The sequence below is a fragment of the Tupaia chinensis genome, unplaced genomic scaffold (assembly GCF_000334495.1).
Source record: "Tupaia chinensis unplaced genomic scaffold, TupChi_1.0 Scaffold000164_1, whole genome shotgun sequence".
NCBI classification, from domain to species: Eukaryota; Metazoa; Chordata; class Mammalia; order Scandentia; family Tupaiidae; genus Tupaia; species Tupaia belangeri.
Window position 1 is genome coordinate 717,740 of NW_006159638.1, and position 19,390 is coordinate 737,129.

General features: G+C 36.0%; 1 protein-coding gene across 1 annotated transcript in view; it reads left to right on the top strand.

Moving 5' to 3' along the window:
* The window catches only part of TNNI3K (TNNI3 interacting kinase), a 341,139-nt gene that overhangs the window by 195,018 nt on the left and 126,731 nt on the right, over window positions 1-19,390 (top strand). The window contains exons 18-19 of the mRNA XM_006146037.2: window positions 18,062-18,114; window positions 18,387-18,439. Coding sequence (XP_006146099.1) covers window positions 18,062-18,114; window positions 18,387-18,439 — 106 coding nt within the window. The remainder of the gene's footprint in view (window positions 1-18,061; window positions 18,115-18,386; window positions 18,440-19,390) is intronic.

Here is a 19,390-nt window from a genome sequence, read left to right on the forward strand (position 1 = left end):
TTGAAAGCTAAATATTCTTTCATTAATTCATTAAATGACCAGTTATGGATGACTGTAATGTGCCAGAAAGCATACTAAGTATAAAGATAATTAAGATACATATATTATACTCAAATATTTCGTATCTTAGGAGTGCGTGACACAACATAAATAGCTCTACATCAAAGTAGAAAACAATGAGTATCTGACAAGAGCATGGAATCAGGTGTCACGGGAGTCAGGAGGAGGAAAAAAAAGTCAGAACAATTTAGAACAGTTGTGTACCCTTTTCCTTCAATATGTAGATATGAAATGGATATATAAATAGATTTGTATGAATTTTTATGCATGCGTAACTATCAGAGAGGTAGAAATCTGTATTGGTATAAGCCAGAAATTATGAAGAAGAAATCCTACTGTATTTGGAGAAATAAAACTACAAATAACTCATTTTCTCTGCTTAAATCCATACATTTAAAAATTGCTATTTGTGGGACCAGCAGTTAGTGTAATGGCTATGTCACTGGACTCCCACTTAGTCAACCGAGGTTTGCGTCCTGGACCCAGTGGCTTAAAACTCATGCCGGACGTGTGTGCGTGCTTGCCCAAGATCCTGAGAGGAGAACAGAGGAGAAGGGATTGCGACATGGCCATCCCCCACGGGGGTTGATTTCTCTCTTTCTTGTCTCTCTGTCTCTCTCTGTCTGTCTGGTGAGCGCACGCACCCTATAGCAAAAATCTCTCAAAAAATAAATTGCTATTTGACAATAGACATTTTAGATTTCACATGATCTATCCTATGCACTGGTTACTCAAACAAAAGGAGGGTGAGAAAAATATAAGATTCTAGAAAGACTGTCACAGGGAAGTACTAAGATTTGCTGCTGTGTGACATCTTACTTGACTTTCACTTTGCCTTTGAGGATAGGCACAAGGCTTGAGAAATACTTCAAAGAGGCTTTCTGGTCAGCTATGTTTTGCCAAGCTCTCATGACTTTCTCAAGCTTTCAAAATTATCAAATACCCACATACATCTCTTGCACTATTAGATTATCAGGAGAGGACACTGAAAGAGCATCACGGCCTTCAGAATTCTTTATCATGTCATAAAGCAGCTGTTTCCTAGCTGCAATGCCTCTGCTCAAGCCACAGCAAGGCAACGTCGGCATTAGGACACAGTGTTCCACAGATGCCGTTTCTCGCCATAGCCATAATCCATGTCAGAGAGAACATTATCATGTGGTCATTCTTTCAACTTGAGAATGACTTTCATCAATCTTTCAAATTGTTTGGCTGCAAATTTAAATGCCACCCTAAAAGAAAAAATAATAATGGGGTCTGAGCCTGTACTTTCAGAAGTTTTGTTCTTTTTCATATCTTAAACATAATTCACCTCTGTCTACAGTCAGTATCAGTTACATCTTTGCTTCTAGGTGAAAAAGCAAATTACTGGATTATTTTAGAGTTTCTGTGAAGTTTGAGTCTCTTCCTGGTATTTGACAGCTCCCGCAACACTGCCAGCATGGATATTCCCTGGATGTCGAGCATATAAAAACTAAAACAAAGGGACCAGATGATGGCATAATGGTTATGTTGCTGGACTCTCACATAGTCAACCACTATTCGATTCCCAGACCCAGCTGCTTAAAACTCATGCCAGGTGAATGAACATGCATGCCGAAAATCCTGAGAGAAGAATGGAAGAGAAGGGATTGCAGTGTGGCCATGCCCCCTGGGGAGTGATTTCTTGCTTTCTCTCTCTCTGTCTCTCCAGCAAGCACATGTGCCCTGTAGCAAAAATTTCTCTTTAAAAAACAACAAACAAGTACACAGAGATTGTACTGGCCTTAATCTCTGCAGAGTTAAGGACATTACATTGTAATTCATGCTTTTAAGGAGTTTAGAGCCAAGCTGGGGATGTGGGAGGGTACCTAAATACTCATAAGTGATGAATAATTATATTTGGGTAGTGCTTTGCAAAACACCAATGTCTTAAAGTCTTATTGTTTAATCCTTATAATAACCTGATAAGATAACTCGTAGAGATAAGAAACATTAAGATAACATATTTTAGAGATAAGCAGTTTGAGGAAAAAAATTTTTAAAGAAACTATTGACAAAGGTAGAATAGAGTCTAAATCTTGCCTTTTTAATTTACTGGTTTTTCTACTACTGGATGGCACAGCTAAATTTTAAAGCGCCATTAAAATTTAGAAACAAAGATGACTGTGTAAAGAGGAAGTTAGAGACTTCACAAGAAAAAAGTAACACGGTTTGATTGCTACAAGAGGACCAGCATCACCAGAAAAGCTGGCAGGGACAGAGACAACATCAGCCAATCTTGGGGCAGGCTGGGAGGCATGCAGAGAAGGCCGCTGTCTGTGTAGCTTCCCACCCTTTGCCCATCCGATCACCAAACTCTCTGTGTGTCAAATTTGTCAAAGCTTCTTTCTAAGTTGGGCAAAACCTGGAAAACAAATAGTAGTAACACAGAAGCCAGAGAAGAAATAAGAGCTCTGGATATTACTTTGCTTTTTTAATTTATTCAGTGTAATCACTTCTCCATAGGAATCTACTTCTAAGAAAAGACTTTTTAAGCTAGGGGGCCAAAATAACCCTTAAAGACATGTAATCATTTACAGTCTTCATAAATAGAGTGTTTACACACCTTCTAGGAGACCTAACACATTAAGGTGATTTCTACCTAAGGTTACTTACTTTGTTTTTCTCACTAAGATTGTTCACACATCACCCTTCAAATGCCATGAAGTGAAAGTATACATAGTTTTTTTATTATACTTCTCTGAAAAATATCTCATTTGTTTGTTTGATTTGCCATCTTCAATATACCTCATGAGAAACCCACTAATTAATTCTCAATGCCAGCATTTAATTTCCATTATTTCTTTATTGAGAAAACATTATGTGTCAAGCTTATGCTGGATGAATCTTTCACAAGTATTATTTCATTTAATATTTACTTTAAAAAAAAGAAGAAAAGAAAAAAGTGCTAAAGAAAAAAATTCAAAGCTCAAAAACGTAATTTCTTTCCCCAAATCATTCAGTTAGCTAGATGGCAGAGCTGATATTTGAACCCAGGTGCTGTGTTTCTCCGTTCCTTATATATTCCACATTCCACAAGAGCTCTCTAACCAACTTCAAAGGCCTGAGGTTAGTCCCACTCCAATTCAACCTCTAAAGATCAGTCATTCAAAGGACTATTTACATTTTTTTCCTTGAGATAGGGTCTGTGTCTAATCTTTATACGATTGCTGTTTCTATTGCCCTTAAATTAAATAGAAGAGCTGTATACAAATCAAAACCAAAGCCAAAGAAAAAAAGTCACAAAGTTATTTAGAAAGAAAATATTTTGGAGTGCTACAAAATATTCTGCAGGGTAAATGCAGAATACAAAGTGTCCACAACATGCTTGATAGCCTGTAGACTTCTTTAGAATACCAGTCAGCCATTTGTCACTTTCGCAATGCATGGCCGAGTCTCAGAAGCTATTGGTAAACAAATAAAATCACTGGATATCTTTTAGCTTTGTTTTAGCTGGTAGATTCATGAGTCACCAGGTCACATAAAGACATCATCATGAAATATGCATATGGTTGAACTGTTTAGTCACACATCACATTTTCCACAGCACATTCTCATTAAGCTTTGTAAACACTATCAAGACAATTCTTTCTTTCATTCTTCAGTTTAGCTCCTTCAGATTCCACGGGTCCCTTTTACTATCACTCCCTCTACCCCCCCATACACACACCTCACATTAATTTAATCCCTTTCTCTTTTCCTTCTCTATAATCCAACTTTTTCATTAGTCATCCTTTTTTATGTCCTTTGTTGCACTTACTGTCTTCAACTTAAATATTTTCCTATTGTAGCATTTGTCCTCTTTGCTTTCATTAAAAATAACATTCCACATAGATATTCCCATATTAATGCAAAAGATTATAAATTGAGGCTATCATTTCTTTTTTAAAAATGAATTATTTTATTTACCTTTATTTATTTATCTTAATTTGACCAGAGAAGGACACAGCAAGGAGAGGGAGAGAGAGAGAGAAAGTGAGAAAGCAAGCTGTTAGGTCTGGGTCCAGGACTCAAACCATGTAGGCCATGTCGGAGTCCAGTGCCATTAACTACCACACCACCTGTTGGCCCCTATCATTTCATTTTTTAATTTTTAAAAAGTCATTCACTTCCTTAGAGAGAAAAAGAGACATGCACTCCTGACAGGATCCTCTGTGATTCATTCTCAGTCTTATTCAGCCAAGATCACAGGCACAAACATGTTCTGCTATGCTCAGGGAGGTCCCAGGACGTGAACCCAGGACCTTTCCTATGTGAGACTAGTTGTGTTACCTCTGAACCACCCCTTGACCTCTAGGCCATAGTTTCTAATTTAACTATGCTGTGTAGCCAGTCAAAGCATGTGTAGAAGAAAGGAAATAAATTTAGAAGCCAAATGAATGTGAATTCTAAATACATTTTTGATACTTTTATCAAATCTGTGGCCTTGGGAAAATTATTTTCAGTTTCTCAGCCTTAATTCCTTAACTGCTAGTATGAAATATGCCACTACATAAGGCTACTGTGGAGGCTTATTGGATAATGAATTCAAAGTAGCCGTGTTAACTTAAGGAAGCTACTTCACTTGTCTGTGATTCAATTTCTTCTTATCTAAAATGGCATAATATGTGCCAGCTCCATAGTGCAGCAGTTAATCCTTGCCCACAGGGAGCTGGATCCAACATGGCCGACTGCAGTTTGAATGCCAGCCCCAGCAGCTTGAGGGACATGTTAGGCAAATGTGCATGTGTACCCCAAATCCTGAAAAGATGGATAACTGGAGAAAAAAGGATCTCAGTGTGATCCAGCCACATTTGGGGATTCTCTCTCTCTGTACCTCCTTCCCCCGGTGAGTACACACTTCCTTAGCAATAAATAAAATAAAATGGTATAATAATTATGCCTGTTTTATAAGGTTGTGACAACTAAATTGGCTAGCATATATTACTAAGAACTGTGGTGAGGAACAGAGTAAAAAAAAATGTTGCTTTTTATAACTTAATACTAACACCATTCTTATCAGTTAAAGATCTCCTGTAGGTAGTTGTTTTCTATAAATGAAATATTAATAGACAATTCTTAGATTATTGACTTGTCAAGAGGGTATAAGTGCTCACTATTCAATTGAGTAATGCCTCAAAAAGCAAAATAGACAGAATAAAGCATATCAAAAAAAATAGGGCTTATAGAAGAAGCCGTTGGATTTAGTAACACAATAAGTTCATGTTGAAAAGATTTATTCAGGTGGTTAAAAAAAAGTGAGATTAGTAGATTGAAGACGGCATGGTCAGTAAGTATAAAAAAAGCAGAAAATCTTTAAGAAGATTGACTATCAAGAGAAGAAAAATAGAATGTGATCAGAGGGTTACTTTGAAAAGAGGAAAGTTGTTATCTTAGTAACTATATTGAATATTCACAACCATAGCGTTCCTTAATCTGCTATGATTTGCTAAATTCTAAGGGGCAAATTATAAAGAGTGATTTGGGAATAGTTTGAATCTAGCTGGAGAAATTAGATATGTATAAAAAGAAAAAAAATGTTAAGAGAACATACATTTACTAAATGCTAAATGTATGGAACTGAAATAAGTGTTATAGGCATTTAGTCTCAGAGCCATTGGTATAGGTTAGAATATTTGAGGAAGGTTTCAAAAAGCAAGTAAGACTTAAGCTTGTTCTTGAAGCAGGGCTAGAAATTAGTCGATCAGGAAGAGAATGAGAGCAAGAGTGAATGGTGGCAGTAGAGCTTCAGGCAGAGGATTCGGGCTTATGCACGGCAGTGACTATAAGAGGAGAGCAAGGAGTATTTATTCAGCTCATTTCTTTATCTTTACTGGAAAAGTGAGCTTACTGGAAAACCGTATCTGGTAAAATATCTAATAATATAGTAGAAACCAAATAAAAATTGCTCAAATAATTAATGGGTAGATGTTAAATATTTTCATGGTTTTTGGATAATGGTTTGTCTTTCAAATGTTCATGTTCTGGAAACTTCATCCCAACTATTGTGGCTTTAGGAAATGGTGAGACCTTTAAGAAAGAGAGCCTGATAGGAGGGCACCATTCATCCGGGTAGGGTGTGAGAGTCACAAACAGGGGAAGCAGGAATTCTCTTTCCTCTCAGTTTGCATGTACCTGACCTCCTCTCTGTTACTATTGACCACATTGGGACATAATTCCAAAGACCATCCTGCTTCTGGCCTCATACCTTTGGACTTTCCAGTCACCCAAATTATAAACTAAATAAACCTCTATCCTTTATAAATAACCTAGTCTCAGGTGGTTTTTGTTTAGCAGTACAGGAACAGACTAAGAGAAGTATATAGAAAATCTACAGATAAGAATTTTCCTGGATTAACGCTAAAAAGAGAAAATTAGGTTTTACATTTCATAGCATTTATTTTGATTTTCAAATTTGAATCTTTATAGAAAATAGAAAATGATTTGGTCTAAGTAACTGCAACATCCAATCTATGGAGCTTAGAAAAAGCTGCTGTTGTGGGGCCAGCTGGTGGTGCAGTGGTTAAGACAGTAGGATCCCACATGAACAGCAGCGTAGTCGGATTCCTGGACCCAGTGGCTTAAAAACACAGTAGGTGCATGTGTGTGTGCTCAAAATCCCAAGGGGAGAATAGAGGAGAAGGGACTGCATCATGGTCATTGGGGTTGCTTTCTCACTTTCCTTCTCTCTTTCTCTTTCTCTTTCTCTTTCTCTTTCTCTTTCTCTTTCTCTTTCTCTTTCTCTTTCTCTTTCTCACTCTCCCTGGTGAGTGCATACACTCAATAACAAACATACAAAAAAGTTGATGTTGAATATGAACACCCATAACCCCCCCCCATTATTCCTAATTTTATTTTTTGCCCCTTACCCTGCTAGTATCGAGAGGAAATTTCAATTCAATAATAGTTTATTGAAAACCAATAGTTTCCCTGGCTCATGGTTCTTGCTCTTGTGGAACATTTCATCTTACCGAGAACGAGTGCTGTGAAAGCACGTTGAGAAGAACTCATTGACCAGGATCTTGAAAAAGAGTGATATTTATTCCTGTTGTGTCCTCTGAGTAGGAAGAAAAACATGAACAAAAGGAAGGAGAGAAGCAAGAAGGAGCCAGGGGGTATTCTAAGGACGGTCACACAGCATTGACAAAGAGTTAGAACTAAAATAGCCCTAAACTGTCATGGTTGATAACCTATTGTACATTCCTGTGACTAATACTTCTATCCCACAGGGATAGACGATCTGGTGTCTCAAAAAAAATCAACAGCTTCTCTTCCCAGCAACTGAAGACACACTGAATGGTTCAGTGAGTTTTAAAAAAATAGACTTGTTCCTTTCTTTTGAATTTTCAGAGTGTCCTTGATGGAAGGCATGTGGGACAGAGTACATTTTTAACCTGTCCTTTAGAAGAGACATGAGCATTTAGTCTCCCTGTGTTAAGGGGAAATGGAGATAAAACAATAAAAGCCCTAGCTTCAGATTAGGCCAGTAGGTAAGCAGTTTCCTTGCCTGAGTTACCTACAAATCTATGCTTCCCAAAAAGTGGCAAACAAATTCCCCTGAAGCCATCGTTTTTTCAACACTCCTTTGTGGTTCATTCTGAGAGGTTAGGAGGAGTCACTCCTTAGGGTTTGAGCTCTGCAAAAGTGAAGCCTCTCTGCTTGTTAGAGATACAGCCGCCTCCTCTGCTCGCTCAGAGTTGCCCAAATCTGAGGCTGCACTACTTAATCAGAAAAGCCCTGCTCTCCTCCCAGCTGTTATTTTCAAGCTCAGCCCTTCTCTGCTCAACACATATATACCTACTTTAGGGTCTCTTAACAGAAAATTTGGCGCACAACAAATATGTCAATGTCTGTCGTGAAGAATTCACAAGACTTTTTTTCTCTTACCTGTCTTTCATATATTTCTTATTTTTCCCTTTCTCTGACCTTGTTTTTCCCTCTTCCTACTTTCCCATTAATGTCTATGATTTAATTTTAACCTGCAGAAATATAGGATATTAATAGACCTTTTATGTCTGAGTATTAAATGGGTGCTCAAAAGTACTTGACGAGCTGCCAAAGACTTAGTCAAGGGCCCGCTTTCTTAAAAGTGGGTGATGAGAGTACAGTGACATTTGTGATACTAGTGGATACCCTGTGATTGGCACCTCTAGCCTCTGTATTTCCACACTTACTGTGGGCTGGAGACATGCTTGACTCCTCAGAATTCAGGCAAAAGTATGTAATGCAGGAAGAGAAAAGGTACTAGTCAAGAAATGTGTTAGGTAGCTTTGGAAAAAATATAGTCTAAAAGATCATTTTATCATCTCTAATTTCCTTTCTAACTCTAAAATATTGTTCACTGTATCTCCTGTTTATCTTCATCTCCCAATATCTGCTCCATAGATTTTCATATTTCTGTCTTTTGTTTTGGAAGACTTGTATTCTCTCTAGTGGATCTAGGGCTTCCGTACAGAACAGGATTTGCATGGGGACCTTACAATTTTCATTATCCTCAAAACTGTATATTCAGAAGAGTGGCCAAAAAGAGACGTTTAAGTGACAGTGGGAGGGCAAAGATTGAAACCTTCTTTGATTCTTTTGGTTTAATAACTGTATTTATCATCAGTTTAGGTCATTGCCATTTTTTCACACTTGGATGTCACACATACGTTGTCAATTTCTTCATACCTCAAAATGTTGACTACGTGCTTTGTGCAAAAAAAAAAAAAAAAAAAATTCTCCTCACTGTCTTTCTGTGTTCCCTAAATATAGGTTCCATAACTAACTGTCTGAAGTCAAAAGACTGCTCATCCAAGGTCTCAACACATTAGAAAAATATTAGGCCTCGTGAAGAAAATATCATTGGTTGATGTTTTCCAATATCCTTTCTCCCTCTCTCAGCTTCGAATTAAAATAAAACAAATCATACATAATGAATGGATAGCTGTCAACACCTGTGATATCCTTGATTGTCACTTCAGCATTCAAAAAGTTTCATTTTGTAACTGGCACACTTAGAGTTCTTATAAAATTATGCCCTGTTATGATGCATAAAAAAATCTGTAGCCATGCATATAAATGGAAATTATACTTGCTTGTTGATTCTAGGTTGTTTACTCATAGAAACCTTACAATCAATAGCATATGGGGATGGGGGCTAGGTTTATTCAGTCATTATCATTTTTCCACTTGCATTTCATGGTGCTGGGCAAATAGTAAGTGAAGAGTATGAGTTTTTTCACATTACCCTCAATAAACGGGTTTAAACCACAATACAAATCTCATAATCTGCCTCTTCAATACCACTGGCAATGGGACAAATCCGGTAGCTTTAGAAGTAAGCCTTCAAATATACTTCTACTGACAGACTGAAGTTTGTTTTAGGAAAAGTCAAGGCTCTGCAATCCTTTGCATTTATTGGAGTTTTCTGTTTCCATGGTTTCCAACAGTTCACTGAAATTAGGCTTTCAGTGTTTAGAAGTTCATCATATGGGTCTTCAGTAAGTTTCTTCTCGTACCTAGATTATGTTCAAGATCTGTGTCTTGCTATCCCTAGATGAGTGGGGCGGGGAGGTGGCCATTGTACTATCAACATGGCCCTTCCCCTGAGTGCCTTTTCTGAAGAACCAAGGATAGACTCAAGGCCTCTCTAGTCAGTCTGCATGAAGCCAAGCTAGGTTTCTTTCTCACATCATAGAAAAATACGATTATTTTCAGTCAAGAACTGCTTTCAAAGAGATAAATAGGAAACTGGCTTGGGGTTCTCTGGCTTTTGATAAGGGACTGCCTCAATGAAATGAAATCTAAATAAGCCTCCAAAGGCTTCACTACTCTTTAAGAAAGGCAACAACAAAAAAAATTTTGGAGGGGAAATGTTGAGTCTTGGAGTAGGCAATGTTGAACCCCTAAAGTACAAGAAATTGTTAAGAATGTAGCAAGAGGCTTTATTTGACTATGAAGCAAAGAATTTGATTTCTGAAATTATTATTTAATTGTTATCAGGTTTACATTTGCAGTCTAAATTGTGAGAGAGCCTCGAGTAGTTCCCGAGGGTCTGGTTACCACATAACATGTATGGATGAGGAGATATCAGTTAAGGTCCCTGCATTCAAAAGTACTGTTTTCATGATCTTGGGTCTCAAACCCAGGACCTTCAGTAGTTACCCCTCATGAAGATAAATACTTTTGAATCAGTAGTTGTTACCTAAATGTATAAGAAGCACAGAGAGAGGGAGTTAGGTAAGATCAGAGGCAGAAAGGGACCAAAAGAGAGCATTCAAGAATATGTCTGTGACTACAGAAGGTGATGTAAATAATTCACAGACATTTTTTCAGAAAGAGTACAAAGCACCAAAGTCATAGATGAAAACTGCATTCACTTCAATTCTAGTCAGCACCTTGCATTTCACTTGAAACAAACTGGAGGCAGTTCATGCCGTGAGGGCCCCATATTCAGGGATGCCTCTGATTTTGGCCATGGCGAAGGCTCAAGAGGAGTTTCAAGAGAGACTCAAGAAAAGAAAACAATGTTGGCTGTCTATATGGAAAAATCACTAGGTGGGACTTCCCAGGTAGAGACCTGTAGCAGAAGAGGCCTGAGCCATAGCCCCACCAGCCAATGTGGCAGCCAACAGACCCAGGACTCCTCAGCATCAGATCTGAATGATTGCTTGTCAGGCAGATGTGTTTGTAAACTAATGACTTTCACAGTGTGATGAGATTGAAAATGAATCCTAATTGCTTCCGCTGATTTAACCCTTGGAATGCTTCCAGGCATGTTGATAGCCGTGTGTCTTTAATCACATGAGTTGATCACCTTCAGGGATACATCAGAAACCAGTGATTTAAAGGAAGCCTAGGAAGGATTGCAGTTGTGTTATTAGGTTTACACTTCTGAAGACTGTCATCTCTTCAAATAAGGACACAGGGAGGTTGGCCATGGTGCCCTTAAACTAGTGTTTGTTAGTAGCAACTGACACAGGCAATTACATGGCTCTGTAATTCAGAAAGAAGTGAATTAATATTTATGCATTCTTAAAGTGACTTTAAAAAACTCCTAATGGTAGCAGAATGAGAGTAGCAAGTCACCTTGATCCTTCTAAGGCCACCATGAACTTCAGTCCAGCTCTAGAAGAAAATCAGAATTAGAAAATGGTCTAATAATCAGGCCAGTCTGATTAATAGTGACAATTAGTATTGGACTACAGTGCATAACCAACTGATTATGAATCATTTGAGCACTTTAGGTAAATTTTCAATACAGGCAATTAAAATGAAAAGACTCATGATCCTTACATAATGGCTTCATTAAATTAATTCAGTTCCATGGTTGAAGGAAATTTTCTTTTGTAGAAAGAAACCAGCAGAATTTAGCTTCCATTCCCTTTTAGTTAAAAGAAAACTGGAGAAAACACTTAAAGATTTAAACACACACAGAAAACCCACATTGCAAATAGCTTATTCTTTTCTGAACATGAACTGTGTCCCTGAGGAAGAAAGAACTGAAGGTCAGAGCATGGATTCTATTCACATTGCTTATTGGAATGAAGTAAATCTTGCCCTCAGTTATATTTTGAATTCTGCTAAGTGCATGCATTGTTAAGGTTAAAAGAATTTTATTGTAATCTGTGAGGGACAGACACTTCAAAGAGATAAATACTTCTGTTACATAAACAATCGACTCAAACCATTTGCTTCATGGTAAAAGACAAAGCAAGATGCAAGTCCAAATACTGTGGTATCAATGCAGTCAGGGGAACAAAGATTCCTTTAGGTGAAATGCAGTCATTCAATCAAAGCAGCAATAGTTTTGTAAAATTAGACAATAGGAATGGAAGGAGAAGAAACTCTCTAGGGCTAGTGTGAGTTGAAATATTTCATAGTAAAATCGATTTCTCTTGTGAGTTTTGAGTCATGAAGTTACTTTGCTCCTGAGACTCATCATTTAAAACCTAACATGGACAGGGCATTATATTTTACAAAGTGCATATGCATTTAAGTTGTATAAACACTCTGTAAGCTAGATCTTATGTGTATTAATAACAATCAATACCTGGGCCAGCAGTTAGTGTGGTGGTTAAGACGCTGGACTCCTACAGGGCTGACTACTGTTTGAATCCTGGGCCTGGTGGCTTGCTTTCTCTTTCTCTTGCTCTCTCAATCTGGTGAGTGCATAGGCCCTACAACAAATTTTAAAAACAATAAAAATAAGTAAAACTAAATAATTCTTTTTAAAAATAATAGCCAATACCTATTTAGCAGTTCAGAATTTATAAAATTCCATCTATTATCTCTTTTAATATTCTTCCTTCTTCTCACAGTTTTAAAGATAGAAAAGAAGTCTTGGAAAGTTAAAGCATTATAATTTGTCCAAAATCACAGGACTAATAATTGTGCAAACTAGTTTCAAGCACTGTCTTTTGACTCCAGGTCATCGTCCTATATACTGTCTCCTGGGTCTCCTATTTCTTTGGACTATTTCTCTAACTTGCTTAATGATCATTTTCATAATTATTCCTGACATTCATTGAATATTTTCTAGGTCTCTCAAGGTGAAGACAATGTTTAATTCTAGACTATGCATAAAGATCTTTCTTCATGTTAGCTTACATTTTATTCCCAATTAGACTGCAGTCTCTCTGAAGGCATGCACTCCATTTCCTAACATAGAACTGAGCCTGAACAACAGAGAGAATAAACTGTGTTCTTAATTGGTTGAGCTGGCACGTCAGCCTAAGTCATACCATCTGGGGGCAGAGAATAGAGAAGAAGGGGCAGGAGATGAAAACAGACAAGTTACAGTAAAATGTGGCGATTTGTGCAAATCTTCACACTGACAAACACCATTGTAGCATCCTGTTTCTCCTGTAAAGCAGAATAACAAAGGCAGCAACAAGCACTCTGCACTGCTGGGCTGCTGCAAGGTCAACTCTGCATTCTCATCAACTAAGCTTAAGCCTCTGAGCTTAAGCCTCACTTGGAGCCACAAAATTACAAGTTAGAAAACAGCATGGACTTTTGGAATCACACTCATTTCTATCAAAATGTTAGGTCTGTAAAGCCAAATGTTATTCTAAGAAAAAAGGACTTTTATTCTTGCAACAATTCTTTACTGTAAGAATTCTTGGCCTTTATCTGTTTACTTTCTTTAATGGTCTTAACAAACCCACTGCTATCTGGAGAGCATTCCTCAGTGATACTTTACCCTTAAAGATGTTTCTGGAGAGTTTAGAATGCAAGCATGAATGTGTGTATGTGTGTGTGTATGTGTGTGTGTGTACACCTGCTTACCTTATGTGTACATGGTACATGTTTGTATGTTATAATGTATGTTCACCATTTTCCTCATTTTTTTCAGTGTAACTTATTTCTTCTTATGTTTTGCCCTTAATTTGTTTCCACTCCTGGTCCCTAGATAGTTATGACCTGGTCTGATGTACTAGTTCAAATTTAAATCGAAAGGGTCTGATTCACAGGGCCACTTCTACCAAATGTTACTAAGTACATGAAGGTGCTCTGCTACCAACTGTGAAAAGGTACATATATAATCATAGACTGCCTCTCCCTATATTTTATGGAAGAACAAATGGATAAAAATGAACCTCACAAGGAAATAAAATCAGCATATCAAAGAGATATCTGCACTATCACATTTATTACAACACTATTCGCGATACCCAACATATGGAATCAGCTTACGTGTCCATCAACAGATGAATGGATAAAGAAAATGTGGTACATACACACAGTGAAGCCAAGATAGATGAGCTTGTAGGACATTATACTAAGTGAAATAAGCCAGACAGAGAAAGATGAACACTACATGTTCTTACTCTTTATGGAAGCTGAAAAATATAATCTTACAAAAGTAGAGAATAAAAGAGAAATTACCACAGACTAAAATGGGAACGAGGGAAGGGGAGAAGTAGAGATTGATTAGTTATCATAAACACAATTACAGTTAGGTTTGAATAAATTCTAGGGTTCTGTAGCACAGGGAACAATAACTCAGTTATACTTCAAGAGAGTGGAGAGAGGATTCTGAACATTCCCAACACAAAGTATTGATGGAAGTTTAAGGTGATGAATGTGCCTTTACCCTAATTAGATCACTACACATTGTATTCCTATAGTAAAAAGTCATACTGCACTCTTGAATTCATCACTGATAATAATTGTACCACTTCTGTTGTCATAACTGGCTCCAGCTCTGAGCTCTTCTTTTCAGATATCTTCAACTTTGATGTCTATGACCCTTTGGATGAATTCGCTGACTCCAGAGACTCTCTGACGCTACTCATGATACCCACTTAGGCTTTGTGCTATCACTTATTAGCATAGACTTGGTCAGATTAATTCTTGCTTGTTCTCTTCCATTTATTTAACTCCACATGGGAAGTATGGCTCAGCACTAGTTGACAGAATGAATGAAAGATTCCTAGAAGTAGTCCTAAAAAGTAGTTAGTAAGTATTTAGAGAAGGAGTAGACAAGTCCATAAGATTATCTTGAAATGAATGTGAGATTTACTTTTCTTCTAGCACTTCCTAGGATTCTCTTGTTTGCAATATCATTTTTATAGCATCAGTTTCTGACAAAACTTCCATTGTCCCGTGTTCCTAAATTGTCGTGACATCCTTTGTTTGGTTTGATTTGCTATTGTTTGTTAATCTTAAAGGTTAACTTTGATTATGATTTAAATATGGTAACTGTTTTAATCGTTTATCTGATGAGTCTTTTTTTGCCAAGCATAACTTAGACATAGTCAAGTTCTATAGCTTTCCAAGGCAGCCACTATTCGCCTCCTAAACTCTTTCAGGCATTCTGGTAAGATGGGTGTTTTTAATTGGTATGCTATTGCTCTGCACATAAGTATCTCAAGCTAGAATTTTGAAGGTGATCCTTGTTTCATTTTTTTTCTTTTTATTCTGTTTCTAAACTGTCCTCCAGATCTAGTTACATCTATCAGATGTTCTGATGAATTTACTTTACGTGTTTCTGTTTTCTATTCTACCTTTCTACCTTAGTCCTTTGCCAGTTGGAGCCTAAATTCATTCTTTCTAAACACCAGTATTGTTTTCAGAGCATTGCAGTATACCCTATACTTAAAAATCCACAGGAGCTCCTTTTTATCAATACTTCCTGCATCAAGTCCAGAATTTGTTGCTTAGATTTTCTCATAGTCCAATTCCACTTCCACCAATATATTTTCCCAATATTCTCCAGCATGCATTTTTCAATTTAGTAAGTACATTCTTTTAATTCCTCTTCCACATTGCACATGTCTCCAAACTCTTGCCCTTAGCCAAGATTTTCTCCTAACTTGAAATTCTTTTCCTCTTTGTCTCTTCCTATCTCATCTCCTCCTTACTACAATGTAACCTCAGTCTCTGCTTGCCTTGTTCACTACTATATCCCAGTATATAGGAAATTCCCTTACATATGACAGTCTTAGCACATATTTACAGACTTGCTTAGTGTCCTTCAAAGCCTACTTCAAAACTAATCTGTTTCTTAACCCACACTATTTTCTTTGAAAATATTTGTCTTTATTTTCAAGAGCAGATTATAAATTTCTTGAAGATAAAATCCATAGCTTGTATTACTTTGCATCTCCCATGGTGCCATGGTAACATGAGGAAAGTAAATATCATGCACTGGGCACAAGTTCAGAACGCTCATCCAAGAATGATTTATAAAATATATACTCATTGATGGCCTATTTGTCGGGAACTGTCCTAACATTTGAGATGATAACCTAGATAAACTAAATTTTAGATCCATAGTCACTACCTATTTAACCTCTCTTAATCCCTTTCAATTCTTTGAGTTTTAGACTCCTTTTAGGAACTAAAAGTCTTAAACTAGGTTAGCTTTAGTGCCTTTTTCGATTTAGTGTTCTTTGACTTTTAAATCTTTATTTATAGATTGATGGTGTTCAGCAAGTACTTGTTGAACAATAAATCTCTACCCTTCTCAACCCTGATTATTTTCTGAAATAGTACAATCTGGTTTCAGTTTCTTTTCATGTATTTATTTGTTCAACAAATGTTTATTGAATACCTCTATGTGATAAACACTGTGATAAGAATGCTAGAGGTGTATCAATGAATAAGACACATCTCTGCATCCTGAGATACCCTGCCTCTCAGATCATAATGCACTTGCTGGCCCAGTAACCAAATTTATTTAAATTTTTTTTACAGAAGAGTATATTTTTGCTGAATACTACATTCCAACTTTAGCTAGCTTGTATAATAATTCTTAGTAATATGTATTATTTACTTACAAAGAATTTAAAGAAAGCAAACAAATAAAATATGCCCTGAATGGCAATGTAGCTGAGGTTTCTCGAGATACATGGTTTGGAGGCATTGCCTCAATGACTACTATATTAGATGTTAAGTGAAAGTGAACCTTCCCCTAAATTTAACTAGCATAGTTCCATTTACAAATCTGTTGTATATATTAAAGTTATGCCACTAAAAAAATTTTTTTTGATTATACATCATTAATTGGAATTAACAATAAAATAATGAAAGGATATTGTTTGTGTGTGTGTGTGTGTGCGCATGTGTGTGTGTATAAATAATGTTAGTATATACGGTGAATCCATGCTTAGCATGTGTTTTAATGATTCATATAAAAGGCCAGAGGAATGGTTTTGAAATTCCCCCTAAATCCTTTAAGGAATCTAGTGCACAACATTTAGATACACTTTTCTTGTTGCACTTGAACTTCCAAAGAGCTCCTGACATTGTGCAGTGCTGTATCATGACAGGTTCATTCTCATCACATGTATCAGTTGATAATTTACTGCTAAAGATAGCTTCTTAAAAGTTGCTGTTTTGATATGTTCAAATACTTCCACATTGTACCAATCTAAACAAAGTGACTTGGAACACATTTTTGATGTTCATTAGTTGAAAAAAGATTAAGTCTATACTCTAGACATAAAATTCATTAATGATACAGGAGAAATTTAAAAGTAGCTTTCTTATAACGCTCAAGTCAATGTCAGAAAGTGATTATATAAAGATTCACGATAGTTCTGAACTTACTTAGGACTATAAAGTAATAGTATTTTCATTGCTTTTATTATGAGGCAAAATAATTAAGAATAGGGGAATACTATGTAATCTATTTATGACAATATGACAAAATAAATATAGTATAGCCTACAAGAACTAAAACAAACCAAACAGTGAAGATCTCATAATACTGAAATGACTTATTTAAAAGCCCAGTATGAAATGGGCACCAAAGAAATTCATGAAACATTTACAGATAATATTGGGTCATACCATATGCTTCTAAGATATTCCACAACTCAATTCATTATTTTAAAGAAGAATGGCCTCTCTATGGATTGCCCCACATTTGATTAACTTCTTGGAAAAAAAATACTCTTTTTTTTTCAGTTTTGTCAAAGGTATATTGACAAAGATTGCATACATTTGCGGTGTATAATGTGGCACTGTGATATACGTGATGTTATTTGGGGTATTTCCTTCTCACAAACCTTAAAAAGTGCTTTAACTGGCAGCATTTCACAGGCATTAAAAATGGTCCTTTGTCCTAAAGGTATAGCTAGGATATATTTTCCAAAGAGTCCTTCGTTATATTCCTTTCTTGAAATCCTTGCCTAGCACTTTTCTTGTGCCTAGGGTTCCAGCAAGTTGGTTCTCTTGCTCCGATCTGCTACGTTCATGCCATTTCGTCTTTGCGTGTAACCACAGTTGTGCTAACAAATGAGTCTCGAGGAGCTGAAAAACTGATTCTCAGTTAGTGTCTTCTTGACAAGTTTAGAGGGCTTTTCTAGAGTAAGACTTCTTTATCCGTTCCATGTTAGATAGAATATAACATGTTAAAAATCTCTCTTTTGAATTAGTAAAAGTAAGAAGATCAGAGTTAGTCTTTGAGGGCTCAGTTAGTCTCTGGAATAAATAATAATTATTGTCCTCTTTCTTGAGGAAAGGATTAGGAAACAACAAAGCTTATTCAAAATATTTTTTTTCACAGTCACAATATTCTTCTCTATGAAGATGGGCATGCTGTGGTGGCAGATTTTGGAGGTGAGATTTCTATAAATAATACGCCCCAAACAACTTTCTTCTTTATTCCTAGTTGTTGCCTGCTAGCATACGAAGAATCTAAAAATAAATTTCTATAAAGCATTCAAATTTCAATGACCCTGAATTTAATTTTTAGTTTTTCCTTTTTGAAATCATACCCAGCCAAAAGAAAGGAGATGAGAATTTAAGAGTTTTCTAAATTTGAGTTGTGATCTTTAACCTTGGTTTTGAGATATTTCCATTGACATAGATTTGTTTTTACTTTTCCTCAGAATCAAGATTTTTGCAGTCTTTGGATGAAGACAACATGACAAAACAACCTGGGGTTTGCTGCTGTTTGTGTTTCCTATAATTACAAAACAATTAAAATGTGTAAACTCAGAATGAGAGCTAGGATGAGAGCAGTTTTAATGGAAGAAATGTCATTGTCTCAGTGGCATGAAAATGTTTCAGGTTTTCATTTTCAGTAAATCCAAAAATAACTACTTGCAGGTTCTACTATAAAAGTAGAAGAAAAAAATATATATATATATATACACACACACACATATATATATATATACACACAACACACACACATATATGTATATATTTTATATGTATATGTTGCATATATTATACATATATGTGTATAATATATAAATATATATAATATAAAATCTATTTTTATAGTGGAAACTACAAGTATTTATTTTATATATATGTAAAATGTTATGAATAAAATAATACTAAACATGATTCAAATATGACTAAAAAGATAGCATGTGTAATGATAATGGGCTTCCATATATAGATTACCTCATTAAGTAGAAGAGTTAATATTTAATAGATAACTAACTATAAAATTAGTAATTTACCAGCATCTATTAACTATTCATAATTCTCCACTTTAACATTGTAAGACAATAGGCGGTATAGTCAAGTATTTAAGTATAAGTTAAATATAAATTATACCATTGAAAAGAAAGAGAATTATATCCAAAATGTTTGGAATTAAATTCATTACCTGCCCTCTGCTTGACTCTCCTAGGTCCTCACACTTGCAGAAAAGTGAGCTTCTCTTTCTAGACTCCCTGTTATGTCCAATTACCATGCTTGATGCAATTTTTCATTTCTTCCCTTGCTTGCTTCAGCTTACACATTACTCAGTTACTTTTTCCTTCTAGTGTGTCTTTTCTTTTTTCTTTTCTTTTCTTTTCTTTTCTTTTCTTTTCTTTTCTTTTCTTTTCTTTTCTTTTCTTTTCTTTTCTCTTTCTTTCTTTTCTCTCTTTTTTCT